We start from the raw sequence: 17,126 nt of genomic DNA on the forward strand, positions 1-17,126 counted from the left end.
CTGTACCGGTCTGTGGCCTGGGAGTTGGGGACCCCTGACTTACGTCAAACTTATGGGGAGGAGCAGAAGGTATTCTTCCTTGAAGAGGTGGAGTTTGACCTGAAAGCTGAAGGATGAATTGGATTTGGCCAAATGAGGGTGTAGAATGCATTCCAGACAGAAGAAAGAGAAAAATTAGTTTGTTAGACCTAGATAGATGGTGTGAGAGTGATAAGGGGTAAAGTGTCAGAGTTAGAATCCAAATAATTAAGGGATTTGGGTATAAAACTGAACAATCTGAACTTTATCCTGAAAGCTCTTGGGGGAGGGAAGTCTTGGCATGTTTAAACAGAGTAGTTTCATGGTTAGGTTTTTGTTTTGTTTTGTTTTGGGAAGATTAATCTGAAAAATAGTATGGAGGATAAAATATGGGGAGGCAGATGGGAGACCCTGAAACCATTTAGGCTGTTCTAATAATTGAGGAGAGCCTAGGAAGGTAGTGGGGTTGAAGATGAGGGGATGGATTTGAGAGATATTAAGGAGGTCTTGGTGACTGAAGATAGATGGAAAGTTTGATGAAAGGGTGACCCTAAATTTATGGCTCAGACAGGTGTTATTCTTTACTAAGATAGCAAATACATGAGAAGGAAACAGATTTAGGAAAAAGTGCTATGTTTGGTTGGGGATGTGTTGAGCTTGAAGTGGCTAGAGAGTAGCTCCATGGGCCTGTGTGTCAGTGGCAGGGGCTGCGACACGAGTGGTAGCATATATGAGAGTAAAATAGAACATCAAGCCCCTTGGAAGTCAAGTCTTGCCCTTGGCATACACCTGCCAAGGTGCTGGTTGTTTCATGTTAAAACCTATCTCTTTATTCCCCTTGCTACTGTTGCCTCCCAAAGTATACATACTTGGTGGGTTATTGATTTTGTGATTTCTTTGTTCAAGCAGTCATCAGCCATGGTTTAGGTATGATCAAGTGTTATTTCCTGCATCTTCCACCTCTCTCTTTCTATTCTGATGGAAAGTCTTGTGTGAGGTTTCCTTGTGTGAGGTTTCCTTAGTACAGCCTGGCCTGGGGAATCACTGTGTGGTCATTCTTAATAGCAAGAGGTAGCACCTATAAATCTCTAATAAGAATGAGGAGAGTGGAGGTTCCTTTAAGCAGTGCTGCTTGTAATATTTTCTTGCAAGACGTTGAGGGGAAAAATTACCTGAGATTCATCTTTCCCATTCTGGCCCCCAGATGTTGTAGTTGACAAACAGCCTTAAGACAGAGAAACTGTTTCATTTCTTCTAAAAACCACTCTGTGAGTCAAGGTCCTCAAGATAAATTTGTAATAATGAGATTCATCAATAGACTTAGCAGGCTTACCTCCCAGCCAACCCTCATCTCAGTAGAAGAGAAACCTGGTTGTTGCTTGGAACCTATGTTTTAGCTATGGGACAGACAACAGCCGTATTTGCCCAATGATGGGCAAAACCAAGACAGGCAAACAGATAACCTGAGAAACGACTTTCCACAGCTCAACGCTGCCCAAGAGCTGGCTAAGTACGGGCATGCTAGGTGGCATGCATAAGTACTCTGAAAAGGTGTTCATTATTGGATTTGTTTTATTCATACTTTTGAAAACTTTTTATTTTTTAGGCAACCTCCCGACTTCTAGTAAATTACCCAGAGCCCTATCGTTCTCAAATACTGGATTATCTCTTTAAGGTAATGAAAAAATAATTATTTAATGCTTTCTGTGATATCTTAGAAACTGTGGTGAATTTCACTAACAGTCTTTAGTACCTTCACCATTCTAGTTTTTAAAAAACTAGGCAAATTACTTTTGGAATAAGTTGCTGTTTATTTGAAGTTTTGCTTTGGTTTTCTCATCTGCAAAACCAAAGGCAGTGATTAGTAATTGTCTTAAAGTGTTTTGTCCTTCATACAATGAATCACAGTGTTAATATTGTTACTTCTTTCCCCAGCCGAACTTCGGTGCCTCTTTGCATATTCTAAAAGTTGAAATAGGTGGTGATGGGCAGACAACAGGTAGGAGTATTTGTGGAATGGCATCGTTTTCCCCCAATATTTAAACCTATATTTAAACTTATGGACTGTGGTTTCAGAATATAAAGAATGCCAACATTCTTGATGTTGATTACTGCTTAGATTGTTCTTTATTGTTCCTTCTTCATTCTAATTATTTTAAAAATATTATATCAAAATATGCATGTTTTTCCATACAAAGCAGCTTGTGGACTTTAGATTGCGTATTTAGTTGAAGTACTAAGTAGTAAACACATCCACAGTTTTTTATAAACTAATATTTACTAGACAGAGCATAGGGAGAGTTTGGAATTTTACTGAGAAGTTAAAAAAGAAAGATTTTAATGTATAAAATATGTAAGATGTTATTAGCTTTAAATAAAATATGTGGCAAAAATATAAGTAATTTCAGAGATATTTCAGAGATATAGCTTTTTTGTCTTTTAAAAATAAAATCATTTTCAACCACTAAATTTTCAATCTTCATTGCCATAATTTTGGCTTTGTGTAGTACATGTAGTCAATTAAAAAATTTATAGGTCTCTGGTTTTCAGGAAGAAGAAAATTCTCTCAATGATTATATATAACTTATTTTTTATCAGTTAGATTCCATTATAGTGAACCTTAGAGTATTGTCTATATACCCATGTACCTGTTAGTGACTTGGAAGTGGCTTTTGTTAAATAGATATATCTGTGTAGTGGAATTGGTATTTAATTCATGCTGAAAGAAACAATGCAAATGCAAAACAAAAGAAAATCCCATAACAAAACTATCCCCAACCTATTATAAAAGACACGCATTTTATTGTCAAACCCTATTTTGCAGAAGTGATAATGACTGGCCACCTTCATTTGCTGAAGCTAAATTAGAGGTAGAGATACAGAAGCAGGTAGTTCTTGTGAATTCTGATGTTCACCTTTAAGAAGAAAAGGGCTAGGGCCCCTCTCCTTCTGAGGCCTTTCTTAACAAGGGCAGATGTTTGTGAAATGTGGTAACACGTGAGGACTGATGTCACTTACCTACCTTGACACCCTGTAGAGGTTAGTATAGAATTTTCTTACAGTGGGAAAGTGTACTCGTTCCTTTTTCCTCAAAATTCTGTTGTCTTGATTTAACAAGGCATGTTACAGGCTCAAGGCCTGGGGTATGGAAATTGGGGCTTTGGAGCCCAGGATTCACATCTAGGATTGAGAAGCTGGAAGCTGAGGTGATCTGAACTTAAAGGTGGACATAGGGATTTGAAAACCCCAGAGAGACCAAATCCCAGCAGAATATAGTCCTAGGAATTTTCAATTATATGAGTTGATAACACTTTTCTTAACACTGCTTACAATAGAAAGTTGTGATTTTATAATTTAAGACCTTTATGTTGCTTATGGTAATGAAAAAATGAAATAATATGCTTTGATCATCCATCCTTAAGTTATATAAGATTATTCTTATGTGCCCTACGTCAGGATTGGATCTGGAATACTACTTCTCTGAAATGTGTGTATGTGTGTAGGGGAGAGTGGCCTACAAAGCGCCATTAACGATATTTCCTTTCTGTTTTGCTCTCTCCCATGCAGATGGCACCGAGCCCTCCCACATGCACTATGCATTAGATGAGAATTATTTCCGAGGATACGAGTGGTGGTTAATGAAGGAAGCTAAGAAGCGGAACCCTAGGATCACACTCATGGGTAAGAAGTGAAGTTTGATGTACTTTTGTAGTCTGTTTTCCTTTAACTTTTAAATTCTGAATCATGTGTGTGGAGCATCTATTAATACTGTAGTATTAATAATGTTGTTAATACTACCAGTATGCTACCAGCAGCAAAGCATGTGCCAGGCGTGCTTCCTTCTTTGCTCATATATATTGTGTCTGATATTTATCATACCTCTGGAGTAAGACACTACTCTTCTCATTTTACAGGAGTGGAGGCTTAGAGAGCTTATACCACTGACTTAAGGTCAGAAAATTAGTAAATGTCAAAATCAGGTTTAGAACCTTATTCTGTTGTTTTCGATTTTTTGTTTTTTTCTTTTTTTTGTGGTGCTATACTAATTTCCTCAACAAAATTTCTCATCAAAATTTGTAAAAGGGCAATACTATTTATAAAATTGTATACTGTATGCAGCAGTATATCCCAACATTTGCAAAAATTGTGTGCTACATGCAGTAGTAGACCCCATTTCTAGATGAGGCACATACAAAAGTTTTTTTTGGTTTGTATGTGTGTTTGTTTTGAACCTCGAGGATGTGGTGGTCACTGTTCTAGGCACTGGGGATGCCTAGAACAGTCCAACCCCCAATTCCTGTCCTTGTGGAGCTTAGATTCTAGTGGCAGGATGGCTTCCTAAATGGGACTGTACTCCTTGCACTGTTCTCCTGTAGCAGTGCACAGACCTGTAAAAGATTTCAAACATACACAGTGGTGACATACTTTTATCATTTGAAATGAATTTGATTTTTTTAAACAGGCTTATACATTCAGGCTAAATTACATGAGTTGAGATCCATTTTATAGGACTTAATTTCAAGTTATTTTAAAAATCATTTTCAACCATCCAATTAAAGGACAAGCATAAGTTTTTCTAAGTTAAAAAAAATGAGGAGGTCAGTGTGTTCTTTCTAAATGGACTTTTGTAAGAGATTCCAGAAATGTTTTGAGCAGTAAAAAGCATCATTGACTTCAGCACATACTTGCCCATTGTGCTGTTTTCAAGGTCAGTTCTAATTTAAATGCAGAAAATCTGGCATGCTGAACCATGTCCTAACAAAGACTTCACATGGTGGGCCTTCAGAATGTATTTGGCATTTCATTGTTTTAAAACATTCCATTATTTTAATGTCACATTTATTATTTGGATACACTTAGGCATTCTTCTAGAGTTTAGAAAAATAAGCATTTTGTCACTTTGATTTTAATTTTTTTCAGTGGTGAACTAGATTGGTAATATATATTAACAGTTAAGGAACTTAATGTTGACCTTATTTTAATATTAATATATTAGTAAGAGAATTAGGATTTAGAATCTTAATTAGTGCTTCTCTACTCTTCTCATTTTTTTTTTTGATTAATAATAACTGGGGTATTGGAAGAATGTGGATTATTTGTTCTATATCGTGTAACAAAGGTATATTTCCCTATTGAGTCAATGGCATTTGTATTGACATAGGACAAACTAGTTTTGTTAAATTTGATTACCTGACTAATTAGTCTTTAAATAGCTTCAGGTTGTAAGAAGATGTACTAGTGAATAAGGAATTTGTATTGTACTTACCTCACAGAAATAGTTAAGCATAAGCCTTTCAAAACTCTTTGATTTGACCTTAGAGAACAAAAATTGAACATTGTATATCTTTTTAGCAGGAGGTGGGGAAGTTAAATTAAATTGTAGGTTACATTTCTTTATATTGGTAAGTATCATTGAGAGAGGTGTTTGTTTTTGTTTGTTTTTATTTGTTTTTCTTGGAAGAGCATTTGGAATTACGGAACCTGACTCTCGGTGTCAATAAGGAATTACTGTGTTCATAAACTGGAAGGGATTTTGAGAATTTGTGCATGATGTGTAATCTTTCCTTTAGTCAGATCTTTATTGGCTCTTTGCTTAGCCTGTGTTTGTTCTTTTTGATTTATTTTGCTTTGTTTTTAATAGTGCCAGCACTCTTATACCTACTCCAACTTTGCCTCTTCCTCTCTGCAGGGCTGCCATGGTCGTTCCCTGGATGGCTGGGGAAAGGTTTCAACTGGCCTTATGTAAATCTTCAGCTGACTGCCTACTATGTCGTGAGTTGGATTGTGGGCGCCAAGCATTATCATGATCTGGACATTGATTATATCGGAGTATGTAATATATTTTTTAGAACATGATTAACCTTTGGACATTTATTTATAATTTTTAAAGTAATTTGTGGCACTTTGTTGACTACTTTGTGTCATGAGACTAATTTGTTCTATTGGTGTCTATTAACAAATTAACTACATGTCACCATTTATTCTTTCTCTCTGCCCATCCAAATTCTTCCCACTTTAGAAAACTGTACTTAGTATATGCCTCCCGGAACTATTTCTTTGTTTTTGTTATTGGTACTACCCCAGGTCAAATTCTCCTTCTTCCAAGCTTTCCCTAGTTTCTCTAGTTCTTACAACAATATTGTGTTTACTGTATAGTTTAATGAATGATTAATCTCATTTTGCTCCATGAGTCTTCCGTGGTCCTAAACCAGAGGGTGGCCGACTTCTTCTTAAAGGGCCAGAGAGTAAATATTTTAGGCTTTGTGGATCAAAAGGCAATATTAAGGATATTATGTAGGTAATTATATAATCATTTAAAATGTAACCACTTAAAACTGTTAAAATCCATTTTTAGCTTTCAGGCTGTAAAAAGTACAAATGGTGGGCCAGATTTGGCAAGCTGGCAGAAATCTGCCTGCCCTTTTCCTAAACTGTTATTTAACACCTTTTAATGATTTAAAAATGTAAAACATGATATCTTGTGTTTCTAGCTGGTCTGTTGGCAGGCTGGAGGGATACGTCACCCTGCACTGTACCCCATAGAGCCTCACACACACTCATAGTGGGTCTCTATACACTTTTGCTTGTTAATATGCTGTCTGTCAAAACTGATTTTAAAAGTTTTCATGCAACTAGCAAGCAGTTATTGAGCTTCTACCGTGTTGAGGCATTGTGACTATTATGTTTTAGGGATACCAAGATTAATAAGCTCTTGAGGAGTTCAGTGAGAGAGGCAGACACTGGAACAGATAAACTACAGTATCACAGGACATGATATAGGACATGAGGATGAGCCAAGGGCTCTAGGAAGCCAGAATCAAGAATATACTTGTTTTTGTTATCCTTCCCCAGATTACAACAAAATTGTTTGAGAATTTTCCTAAATGTCAGGGTATGTTTAACCCATAGTGAAACTAAATGTAGGTTTGGGTCAAACAGCATTCTGTTATGGTAAAGTCACACTTAGAAAATGTTTCTGGTAAATAATGGGTTATTCACATCTCTTTTAGACTCTTGATAATCACAAGCTATGGTGAGGAAGCTTCTTTGATAAGAACACTTTCCAGTATCACTGGAGGCTGAAAAGAGTACCTGGAGGCTAGGCCCATCTCTCAGCTACAAACTGAAAGTCGTGGAAGTTCTCTTTTAACTCTAAAACCTCCTGCTACATGATTCTAAGCCTGAGAGATTTGTGCATGTTCCATTTATCTGTCTTCATTAAGAGTTTGCTTTTGTTATGTAGCACATCGTTGTGATTCTCTGTGTGCACTAAAAAAATTACTCCTGTACATTGTCCTTATAAATACTTGGCTTTGGGGTGTGTGTGTAGGGATCTTATAAGAATTATTACAACAATTCTGTGTCTGTTAGGTCTCCAGTGCCTGCTATAGTCCTCGGCATACATTGCCTTGTCAATCTTTGTTGAATGATTGAATGGATATTCCAGTTTTAGAAATCTCTGGAATTAGGTGACTTTTTGAAAAATACCCACCAAATATTTTAAGGTTTTAAAAAATAATATTTTAATTAAAAATTATGTTGTCTTATAAATATCTATAAATTTAATAACAGGACATTCCCTTAAGTAAGAAAAATGGATTTTCAGATGATAAGAAAGATGACGAGAGATAATATTAATGGAGAAAGGTTAACATTAATGATAATATTTGCTTTCTGACACAAAAACTTTCAATTCTGACATTTTGACTTTCTGTTTTGCAGATTTGGAATGAGAGGGCATTTGACATCAATTATATCAAGGTCTGTACAACTTTAAAGTCTTTTTATCTTTAAGTTATTAGTGAAAAATTCCTTTACGGTTCCACGGAAATTAGTAGTAGGAACACCATATTTTTTATAGCACAGTTATTTATTTTGCTAGTTATAACATAAAATTCAAGCAAAATGTTAATAATATTTATATTCCTGATTAAGGCATATGTAATTCCCTCTATGCCCCAAATTGCCTTTGTCTGTAGAGTTGTGTTGAGTTTTCCTACTTAAATATTCATTATTTGTGGAATTATGATAATCGCTATAAAAACAATTGTATCATTTTAGATTTTTAGGACTTCAAGAAATGTAGATTTTTCTTTCACCGTCATATATCAAAATTTATAGTATATAATCTCATTCTTGTTTTCTTTGGAATGCCTATTATATTGGAGTGTGTTAGATGTTTCTATTTGTGATTAGCAAATAGGTAGCAACTAACATTTGCAAAGTGTGTTACTTTTTGAGCCACTTTTCCTAAATATTTATCTCTATTTAATTCTTACTACCTCCTTTATGAGGTAACTCCTATTATTTCTATTTTTCAGAAAAGGAAAATCTGAGAATAATAACTCCTTCTGTCATTGGAAAACAAATGGCAGTTTAACTTTTCAGGTGGAGATATTCTTTAGTTTACTTTATGGTTATATTTGTCTTGTTTTAGTGTCTTTTCTCCAAGAAATATAATTTTGTGGTTATATTTTCTTTCAGTTTTAAAATTTTTTTTCTTTAAATTGAGTGTCTTATGTTTTTAAGCAGGTAATATCCACTAAATTTCTTTCATTTATTTATTCATTCAGTCTGCCAGGAAGCATTTACTCAACACCTAGTTTGTCAGGCATTGTGTACATGCTTGGAATACAAGGATAAAAAGTACTGTTTCTTTCCCAAAAGAGTTAACATCTGGGGACTGTAGAGTCCCATATGAACAACTAAGATATCAGCTATAATTTCTTTGGCACAATAATGCACAGTGTTGTCAGAAGGTACAGAGAGGAGGTGACACCTCTGCATGAGTGGATTTGGGAAGTCTGTTGGAAGACTAGTTGGAATCTTCAAGGTGGGATGGATAGGAACTCCCCAAGTTGCTAAGGCAGGGCCATGCCTTTGAGAAGAAGTGAAGACTGGGAGGTAAAGGGATTTGGGGGAAGAACAAGTGGAGAAAGATGGATTAGACAAGTGGGGGCACTGAGCCATCAGTAGGCCATTATGTTCACTGAAGTAACGGCACAATTTAATCACTAGTTGTGGGGAGGAGAAGGTATTGATTTAGAGGACTGAATGCAGCCAGAGCCAGGTAACTCAAAGTTAACTCCATGCTGTAGGCATTACCAGTGAAGTGATGAGAGTGTGGTGGTGTGGAGGTGGGACAGTGGAACTAGTGTAAGATTGAAGCACAAGAGTTGTTCATGGAAAGTTAGGACTGCTGTGAGTGCAGGTAGGTCTGATGAGAGCAGCAGGGGGACAGAGCAGAAGCCAAGTTAGTGGCTGTGTCCTGTGTAACCCTATAGTCAGGTGGACCATGTTGCTGCAGTCATGGACTTTCATCTTCCCAAATTTGACATTTCATAGTTTTTTTTTTTCTCCTTGGGATTATACATATCTCTTTAATTGTGTTCAGTTCATTTGATGGAAGCATTAGAAGCATTAGAATTTAGTTTCCTTTTGCTTTTAAACTAATGGTCTGCAACTAAGGTGGTTATTTTATTTTATTTATTTATTTTTTTACTATTAAGAGTCTGTTGCTGATTCCATTGCATTCTATTTCAGCTTACCTGATTTGTAAGACTGTAATTCCTGTTCTAAGGCTCATCATCAGTGTTTCAAACAGTTCAGACTTCATTTCCTTTTCCCTGAAACTTTAGTTTACCTGCAGTAACATGTCTCAGGAAATAACTTTTAGTTTGCATTTGCCATTTTTGTAGCAAGATTTTATTGGAATCTGTGTCCTGTTTGTTAAAATGCCTATTGAAAGGGTTCAATAATGGCAGGTGAATGTAGGTGTTCAGGTTCGATAAGCTTAATGAATATATATTCCGTATAGTATAATAAGATGGCCCTTGGAAATAATGAGGATTTGTTTTTAAGAGTAGAAATAAATACATTACAAACAAGCAATGTATGTAAAGGTGGCAAGGCTATTATTTCTTTTATTTTTGCTATTTACATTGTATTTATGATTTACTCTGGTTTTCAGTGATGTTTTAAAATTGTGTCTGGAAAATCCCGTCTAGGATCTGAGGGTGGTGGATGGAAATGGATGTGTGAGTCTCTGGACTCTCATTCAGTCCAATCAGAACAGCTTCCTTTTCATTTCTCTTATAGGTAGGGTTTCTATCTAGGCTTTTTAGGGGGCAGAAAGGGATGGGTTCCACAGCAAAAACATTTGGAATACATTAGATAAAACTTTGCTCAAAGAATGCTGCTATTCATACTGATTTTGGCAATCTATTATAAAACATAGCTTATAGGCTTGTATATTTTGGAGTATTATTTGAATATAGACTGACTTAAAAGTAAGCAATCTTAGAGGTGATGGTCTAGGAATAGCACTAGAAAAACTAGATATAATATTGCGATAAATGAAAATGTGAGTAAGTTGTTCTCCTTACTCTCTGTAAGAATAAGAAAGAATTTCAGGGTGATGAAACTCAAGATTGGTCTCCTAATAGAGAGCTTGGGAGTCTCAATCCTACTGAATCTTGAGAGTTGGTCTTTATTTACTATTAAGGATCTGTTCGGATGTCTTCCAGAGTGGAATTGATTCATTATTTGCCTCCTAAAAGAGCACATTAATTGGAAATTTCTTTAGTTCAGAAAAGTTAGAAAGTGAAAAGAGAACTTGTGAAAATCTTTGTTCTTTCTTATCTTAATTAATTGAACCAATGTTTATTGAGCACCTGCTACTATGAACCTGACAGTTCAAAGTGCTTGGGGGTATAGCAGTGGGTTTATGCATACCCATTCATCAAGAACTACTTCTGTTTTGAAACTAACACGGTATTGTGAAGCAATTATACTCCAATAAAGATCTATTTAAAAACAAAACAAAACTAGTTCTGTTTTGAAATCTGAACCTCCTTCTCCTAGGTGAAATAATGTCTTTTCTCTTGTCTTGTTTTATATTTTGGCAATCCATACATTTCAGTATATACTACTCTCTGATTTTCTAGGACATTCTGTTAGTTTTAGTGTCCTGGTGAGTGTGTTTGCCACCTAACGGTGAGGACCCCATCTTGTGTTTTTTTTAGAGTCCTCATGGGGCCCAGATACAGAACTAAATACCAGAGTAGGCACTCTGTGCTTTGTTCATTGATTTCCTGTTACAGTTAGCTTGTTACTTTTAGTCTGGTGGGTAGATAGTCCTACAGGCAGATTTTATTGCCTGTCCTGTGTATACCTATTAAATACTTGAGGGTAACAGCAGAATATTTTTTATTTCTACTTCTAGTATGGTACAAAATACTAAGAACTGTAATCTTTTCAGTAATGGCAGAATATTTAAAGACATTGGAAAATACTCAAAATAAACTAAGTTAAAGCATTTTATTTACCAAATGGTGTATTTAATTTGATCCCAATTTATTGTGTCTGCATAAAAGAATTCATGAAAGAATGCATACCAGGGTAATAGTGGTTTTTTTGTGGGTAGTACTGCTCTGATTTTTAAAAAAATATTTCCACCCTTGCTCCCAAATTTTCTATGGCTAAACATAATTTTAAATTCAGAGGGAAAATCCCTCTAAAACATTTTTACCTCTTCGTTTTTTTTTTTTCTCCTTACATTCCCATGAAGTGGATTATCTTAGTGATAATGCTTTTTTCCCCCCACACGGGGCACATTTCTATTGAGAAATAATATTGACACTATCATCCAGGATGCTGAGTTTGAAGACATTTTAGCTTTCTTCATTGTAATTCAGCCGCTGAAAACTCATTTTTAACCTTTCCTATGTTCTGCTTCTCTCTCTGAAAGGTGTTAAGAAGAATGCTGGACTATCAAGGTCTCCAGCAAGTGAAAATCATAGCGAGTGATAATCTCTGGGAGCCCATTTCTGCTTCTATGCTGCTTGACTCTGAACTCTTGAGGGTGATTGATGTCATAGGGTAAGGAATGTTTTACTTTGAAAACTAAGTTTCTGACTGCTTGCTGTGGATATTGACTGTGCCTTTGTTTTTGCCTGCTTCTCCCCATTTGATTATATTTTCAGAAGGTAGATTTCTTGTATTTATTTAAACAAAGCATGTATAAATGATATTTCATTCCTTTTTTCTTTGAAATGTATATACTTTGGGAATCTTTCTATGACAATGGAATAATGTACTGGTAACTTAAAATATTGTTTTAATGTTTGGAGTAATAAAACATGGCTTTGTTTAGATTAAGGGGCAGAGTAGTATTTACATTTTAGAAATTATAAAGGCAGTGCTGTGAAATTAGTTCCTAACCCTCAGACTTCCTGTGCTTGGGCGTTCATGAACACTTAGGTAAATGGTATGATATGATCACTGACCGTGACTTTTGTCACATATCCTTAGCAGTATGGCTTTGACCCTGCTCCTTAGTCCAGTTCTGCCTTTCAGCCTTTGGGGCCTTGACCTCACTGGGTTCCAGCAGTATTTTTTTTTTTTTAAGTGTATTTGAATTTTGTCTATCATGATAATGTATATAAACATTTGAAAAATAGAATAATATATATATGGAGTTTGTTCTTTATTCAGTGTGAAGGCTCTGCTTGAACTATGTGTGCTTTTTTTTTAACGAAGAATTTTCAATGTGCACAAAAGTAGTCAGAATAATATGGTGGATATTCATGTTCCCAACATTCAGCCTCCATAACTATGAACCCATGAACAATTCTCCATTCACATGCCTATCCCTTCCTCTTTTCTTCCTCCTCACATTATTTTGAAGCAAATCCCAGACATTATATTATTTCTTCCATAAAAACTTTACCATTTATCTCTCAAGATAAAAACTCTTTCATTTCACCATAAATAATACCATTATCACAAGAAACTATGTGATGGTTTCTTTATATTATCAAATATCTGTTATTGTTATTTTATAGTTTTATTTGATTGAATCTGGATCCAATTTAGATTCATACATTATGATTAGTTGATATCTAAGTCTCTTCTAATTTTTTGGTTCTTGCTCCATCTCTTTTTTTTTCCTTTCATTTGTTGAGGAAACTGGATTGTTTGTCCTGTAAAGCTTCTCACAGTCTGGATTTTACTGATTTCATCTTTGTAGTTAAGTTGAAAATGCTCATCTATCCTGTTTCTTGTTAGAAATTGATAGAGGCGTGATTAGATTAGATTTAGGCTTATTTATTTATTTATTTTTTGGCAAGAAAAGTAAAATGTATTTTAATATTTTATACATTGAAATTAGAATGTAATTTTTGCCTTTATTGTTAAAACTTGCATAAATAGCTCAAATCTTGAAGGAAAAAAGTTGTGTTGATCTTGAATATATTTGGCTAGGAAAAAATAAATGAAAGTGTGGGTTTCACTGTATCTTCACGAAGAAGTTGGATGTTTAATTCATTTTATCTTTATTGATGTTGGTATCTTATGCAATGAATTCTTCTTTGAGCACTGCTTTAGGTCTATCTCATAGAGTCTGTTTTTTTTTATCATCATTTTCTAATTTACTGCATTGTGGTCATTTAATGCTGAATGTATTATTTAATTTTTTTCATAAAATTTCCCAAGGTCTTCTTTTTATCTTATTATATTAGGGTATATTTTCTATCAGGATACGAGAACTGAGTGTATATTATCCACAATGCAAAACTGATTGCATTGTTTCGCTATTCTGTATTCTAATTATTCTGTTTGCTTAAACTATCCAAGGTTACTAAGAGTGTTAGTTTCCTCTTATTAGTGAGTTTCTATTTTTCCTTTCAATCTCATGAAATTACTGCTGTTTGAAAGTTGTTGCTGTGTTATTTGGTACATAGGTATTAGTAATGTTTTATCTTTATTATGGTTTGTAACTTATTATTAGAAAAAGTCATTCTTTGTCTCATATTATGCTTCTTGGTTGAATTTCGCTTTGCATGTAACTAAGAGAGAACTCTGCCTTTTTTTTTTTTCATTTGTATTTGCCTGATAGAATCTTTGCCCATACTTTTATTCTTTACCTTTCAACGTAATTTTGTTTTAGGTGTGATGCTGCATATAGCATAGGTTTAGATTTTGTTCTGAAAGTCTTCATATTTTAGTGAGTTTAACTCATTTATATTTATTGATATACCTGAAGGTTTTGTTTTCTTTTCTACTGTGTTTGTCATTTAATGATTTGTACCATATATATATATATTTATATATATATATAATACACCCCCACACACATTCTTTTGCTATGTGATTTGTTTTCTTTGCTCTTTTTAAATGAAGTGTCTTTTTTGTTATTTAACAAGTTTTGATTCTATTGATTACATTTATGCTGATACCTTTATACCAGTAGTTCTCAACTGGGGATAATTTTGCCTCCTACAGAACATTTGGCAATAACTGAAAATATTTTTGACTGTCACTGGTGTAGGTGCTACTGGCATCTGATGGGTGGGGGTCAGGGTTGCTTCTCAGCATCCTCCAATGCACAGGATAACTCCCCCACAACAAAGAATTATCCAGCCAAAATATCAGTAGTGCTGAAGTTGAGATCTGCTCTATATTAATAATCTTGGTTCTCTCTCTATTTAGATATTGTCTATTTGTTTACTGTAATTAATATTAAAATTATTTTATAACCACTTCTTCCTCCCCCTCTCTCCTACAATGGAATTTTAATTACCAGAGTTTCTTAATCTTTGTGCTCTTACATGAGCATAAGCTTGTATGATCTTGATTTGTCAGCTGCAAGTTGTAATCTTTTACTCCCAGCTAACTGGCAAACTTAGTTTACATTTCACTTTCTTTCCTCTTATTTTGTGTCAGCTATATTAGTTATACATTATTAGAAAATGTAATGTTTATATACTATTTAATTACCCTTTCTTTTAGTCAAGCTCTACTGTTAAGCATATTCAGTGCTCACCTGTAAGTCTTTTGCTGAAGTATCTCCTTTAGTCTCTTGAGTGTCAGAAGCTTAATATCTGCTATATTTCTCAGAAAGTGCTAATGGAAACAATATTTCTTGAACTTTTACATGTTTATTACTATATATCTGTGGCCTTTAGACTCAAAGGACAGTTTGGCTGGGTATAAAATCCTTGACTCATATTTTCTTAATTCTTGAGTATCATAAAATTTGCTCCGTTGGTTACTTACATAAAATGTTGCTGTTGAGAATTCTGATGCCAGACTTATTTTTTCTTATAAATGACTTGGCATAATTCTGGTATGTCCAAAGAATATTTCTCCTTAACTTTAGGGTCTAGTACTTTTATACTGTTTACCATTTCCCAGTAAGTATTGTATACCCTTTGAATATCTCTATTTCAGTATTTTCTTTTTTCAGTAAGTTTTACTTAAATCTTAATTTAAATAATCATCCTGCTCCATTACTTTGGTTTTCTTTGTAGAAAGCCCAGTTACACATATTGGATCTCCTTTGCATATTGTCTTTATTCTATATTTCTCTCAATTTTTTTTATCTCTTTATTTATTAGACAGTGTCTAATCTGTGTTCCTTCTACTTTAGTCTTCATTTCTAAAATGCTTTTTCTTTTTAAAATAATTATTCTGTAATTCTCTCACTTTAGTTTTATATACCTCTGTTTTCTAATAATTTCATTTCCTTACAAATTATTAAGTATAACATACAAACACACACACATACATACATATAGAAGATCATAAGAGTATAGCTTAATGAATTATCGTAAAGTGAGCATACCTATACAACTACCACCTAGGTCAGGAAATAGAAAATTATCAGTATCTGTGAAGCTCTCCTCTTGGAAATCTTTCTAAGCAGTAGCCTCTCATTTTGCACCAAAGGCAACTACTAATCTGACCTCTATCATCATAGACTAATTTTTCCTGTTTAAAAACTATTTAAACGGCATCTTAGAGTATCTGTTATTTTGGTCAACACTATATTTATAAGATTAAGTCATGTTGATTTTAATTACTGTTTCGAATTCAATTGTAGGAATATAACACAATTTATCCATCTAGTCTTTGTTAAAGGTCATTTGGATTGTTTCCAATTTTTGGCTCTTGCGGTACAATGGAATTTTGTTCAGGAGATGTTTATCCTGTGGCTCCCATCTCCATAGAAAGAGTATGCCTCCCTGCCCCATTCATGTTGTGCTTGACCTGCGCTATGTTTGCAGATTTTTGTTTTGCAGTTACAGTACTTTCTGGGGTCTGCTTCCTCTGGGCCCCATTCTCCCTACTGTGTAAATGTTATCTCTCTCTCATCTTAATTGTTCCTGTCTTATCCAATTTGGATTCTAATTTAAGCAGCTTATTCTTATGGTGAGACTCTACCGGTGCAGAAAGGATTGTTTGCTACTTATTTCTGAAATAGTTAAGGGTTTAAGCTTGTATTGCCCAATATGGTAACCACTAGCCCCTTGTGTTTATGGAGCACTTGAAATATGGCTAGTCTGAATTTAGGTATGTTATAAGTGTAAAGTATGCACTGGATTTTAGAGATGTAATATAAAAAAGTAAGTTATTAATAATTTTTATATTGATTTTATGTTGAGTGATAATATTTTGGATATATTGGGTTAAACAGTATATAATTAAAATTTCTCTTCTGCTTTTTAAAAAATGTAGCTACTGGAAGATGTAAAGTTATCTGTACACTTCATATTGTATTTCTATTGGACAAATCTGGTTTAAACTGTCACAGTATTGTGTTTGATCTCTTAGTGAATTTACTGTTTTTGGCACTTGGCCCCAATTTCAAGCCTGTAAAGACATTTTCACTTTAGCCAGTTGTTCTCAATTCTTCCATTCAGGATACAGTCTGCTGCTGGGGGGCGGTGAGTACCTGTTAGTCCCCTTTCACTTCCACTGTTTCCATATTCTGTCTGTTGATCCTGGCCAGTCCTGATGCTGCAAGGCTCCTGGGGATTCCCTGTCACCTAGATTTGATGCGGATATTGTCTGTGGGTTTTTACTTTCTGTCATCAGGTTGGTCTGTTTGGTTTCAGGAGGAGTAGTGGGGGAGTTTCAGAAAGTGGGCTACCATGGTCCACCTCATTCATAAGTTCTATTTTTCTTTTAATACACATATATTTTTCTGTTAGGATAAACCTTGGTTTACTTTCATTGATCTTAATCTTGTCATTTAAAGTTTGAAAAATCATGCCATGAAATGATAGAGATGTTTTTGCCTAATTATATGCATTTAAAAAATTATA

At 34.6% G+C, this 17,126-nt stretch overlaps 1 protein-coding gene across 3 annotated transcripts in view; it reads left to right on the forward strand.

The window, feature by feature from the left end:
- GALC (galactosylceramidase) overlaps positions 1-17,126 on the forward strand; it is a 59,644-nt gene that overhangs the window by 15,893 nt on the left and 26,625 nt on the right. For 2 of the 3 annotated variants that reach the window (XM_060125187.1, XM_060125106.1), the window contains exons 2-7: positions 1,625-1,693; positions 1,954-2,017; positions 3,586-3,699; positions 5,708-5,847; positions 7,741-7,779; positions 11,768-11,898. In XM_060125187.1, coding sequence (XP_059981170.1) covers positions 1,625-1,693; positions 1,954-2,017; positions 3,586-3,699; positions 5,708-5,847; positions 7,741-7,779; positions 11,768-11,898 — 557 coding nt within the window. Of the gene's footprint in view, positions 1-1,624; positions 1,694-1,953; positions 2,018-3,585; positions 3,700-5,707; positions 5,848-7,740; positions 7,780-11,767; positions 11,899-17,126 lie in introns of those variants that run through there. The other variant, XM_060125255.1, reaches the window with a different exon arrangement.

Source organism: Lagenorhynchus albirostris, chromosome 1 (assembly GCF_949774975.1).
Source record: "Lagenorhynchus albirostris chromosome 1, mLagAlb1.1, whole genome shotgun sequence".
NCBI lineage: Eukaryota > Metazoa > Chordata > Mammalia > Artiodactyla > Delphinidae > Lagenorhynchus > Lagenorhynchus albirostris.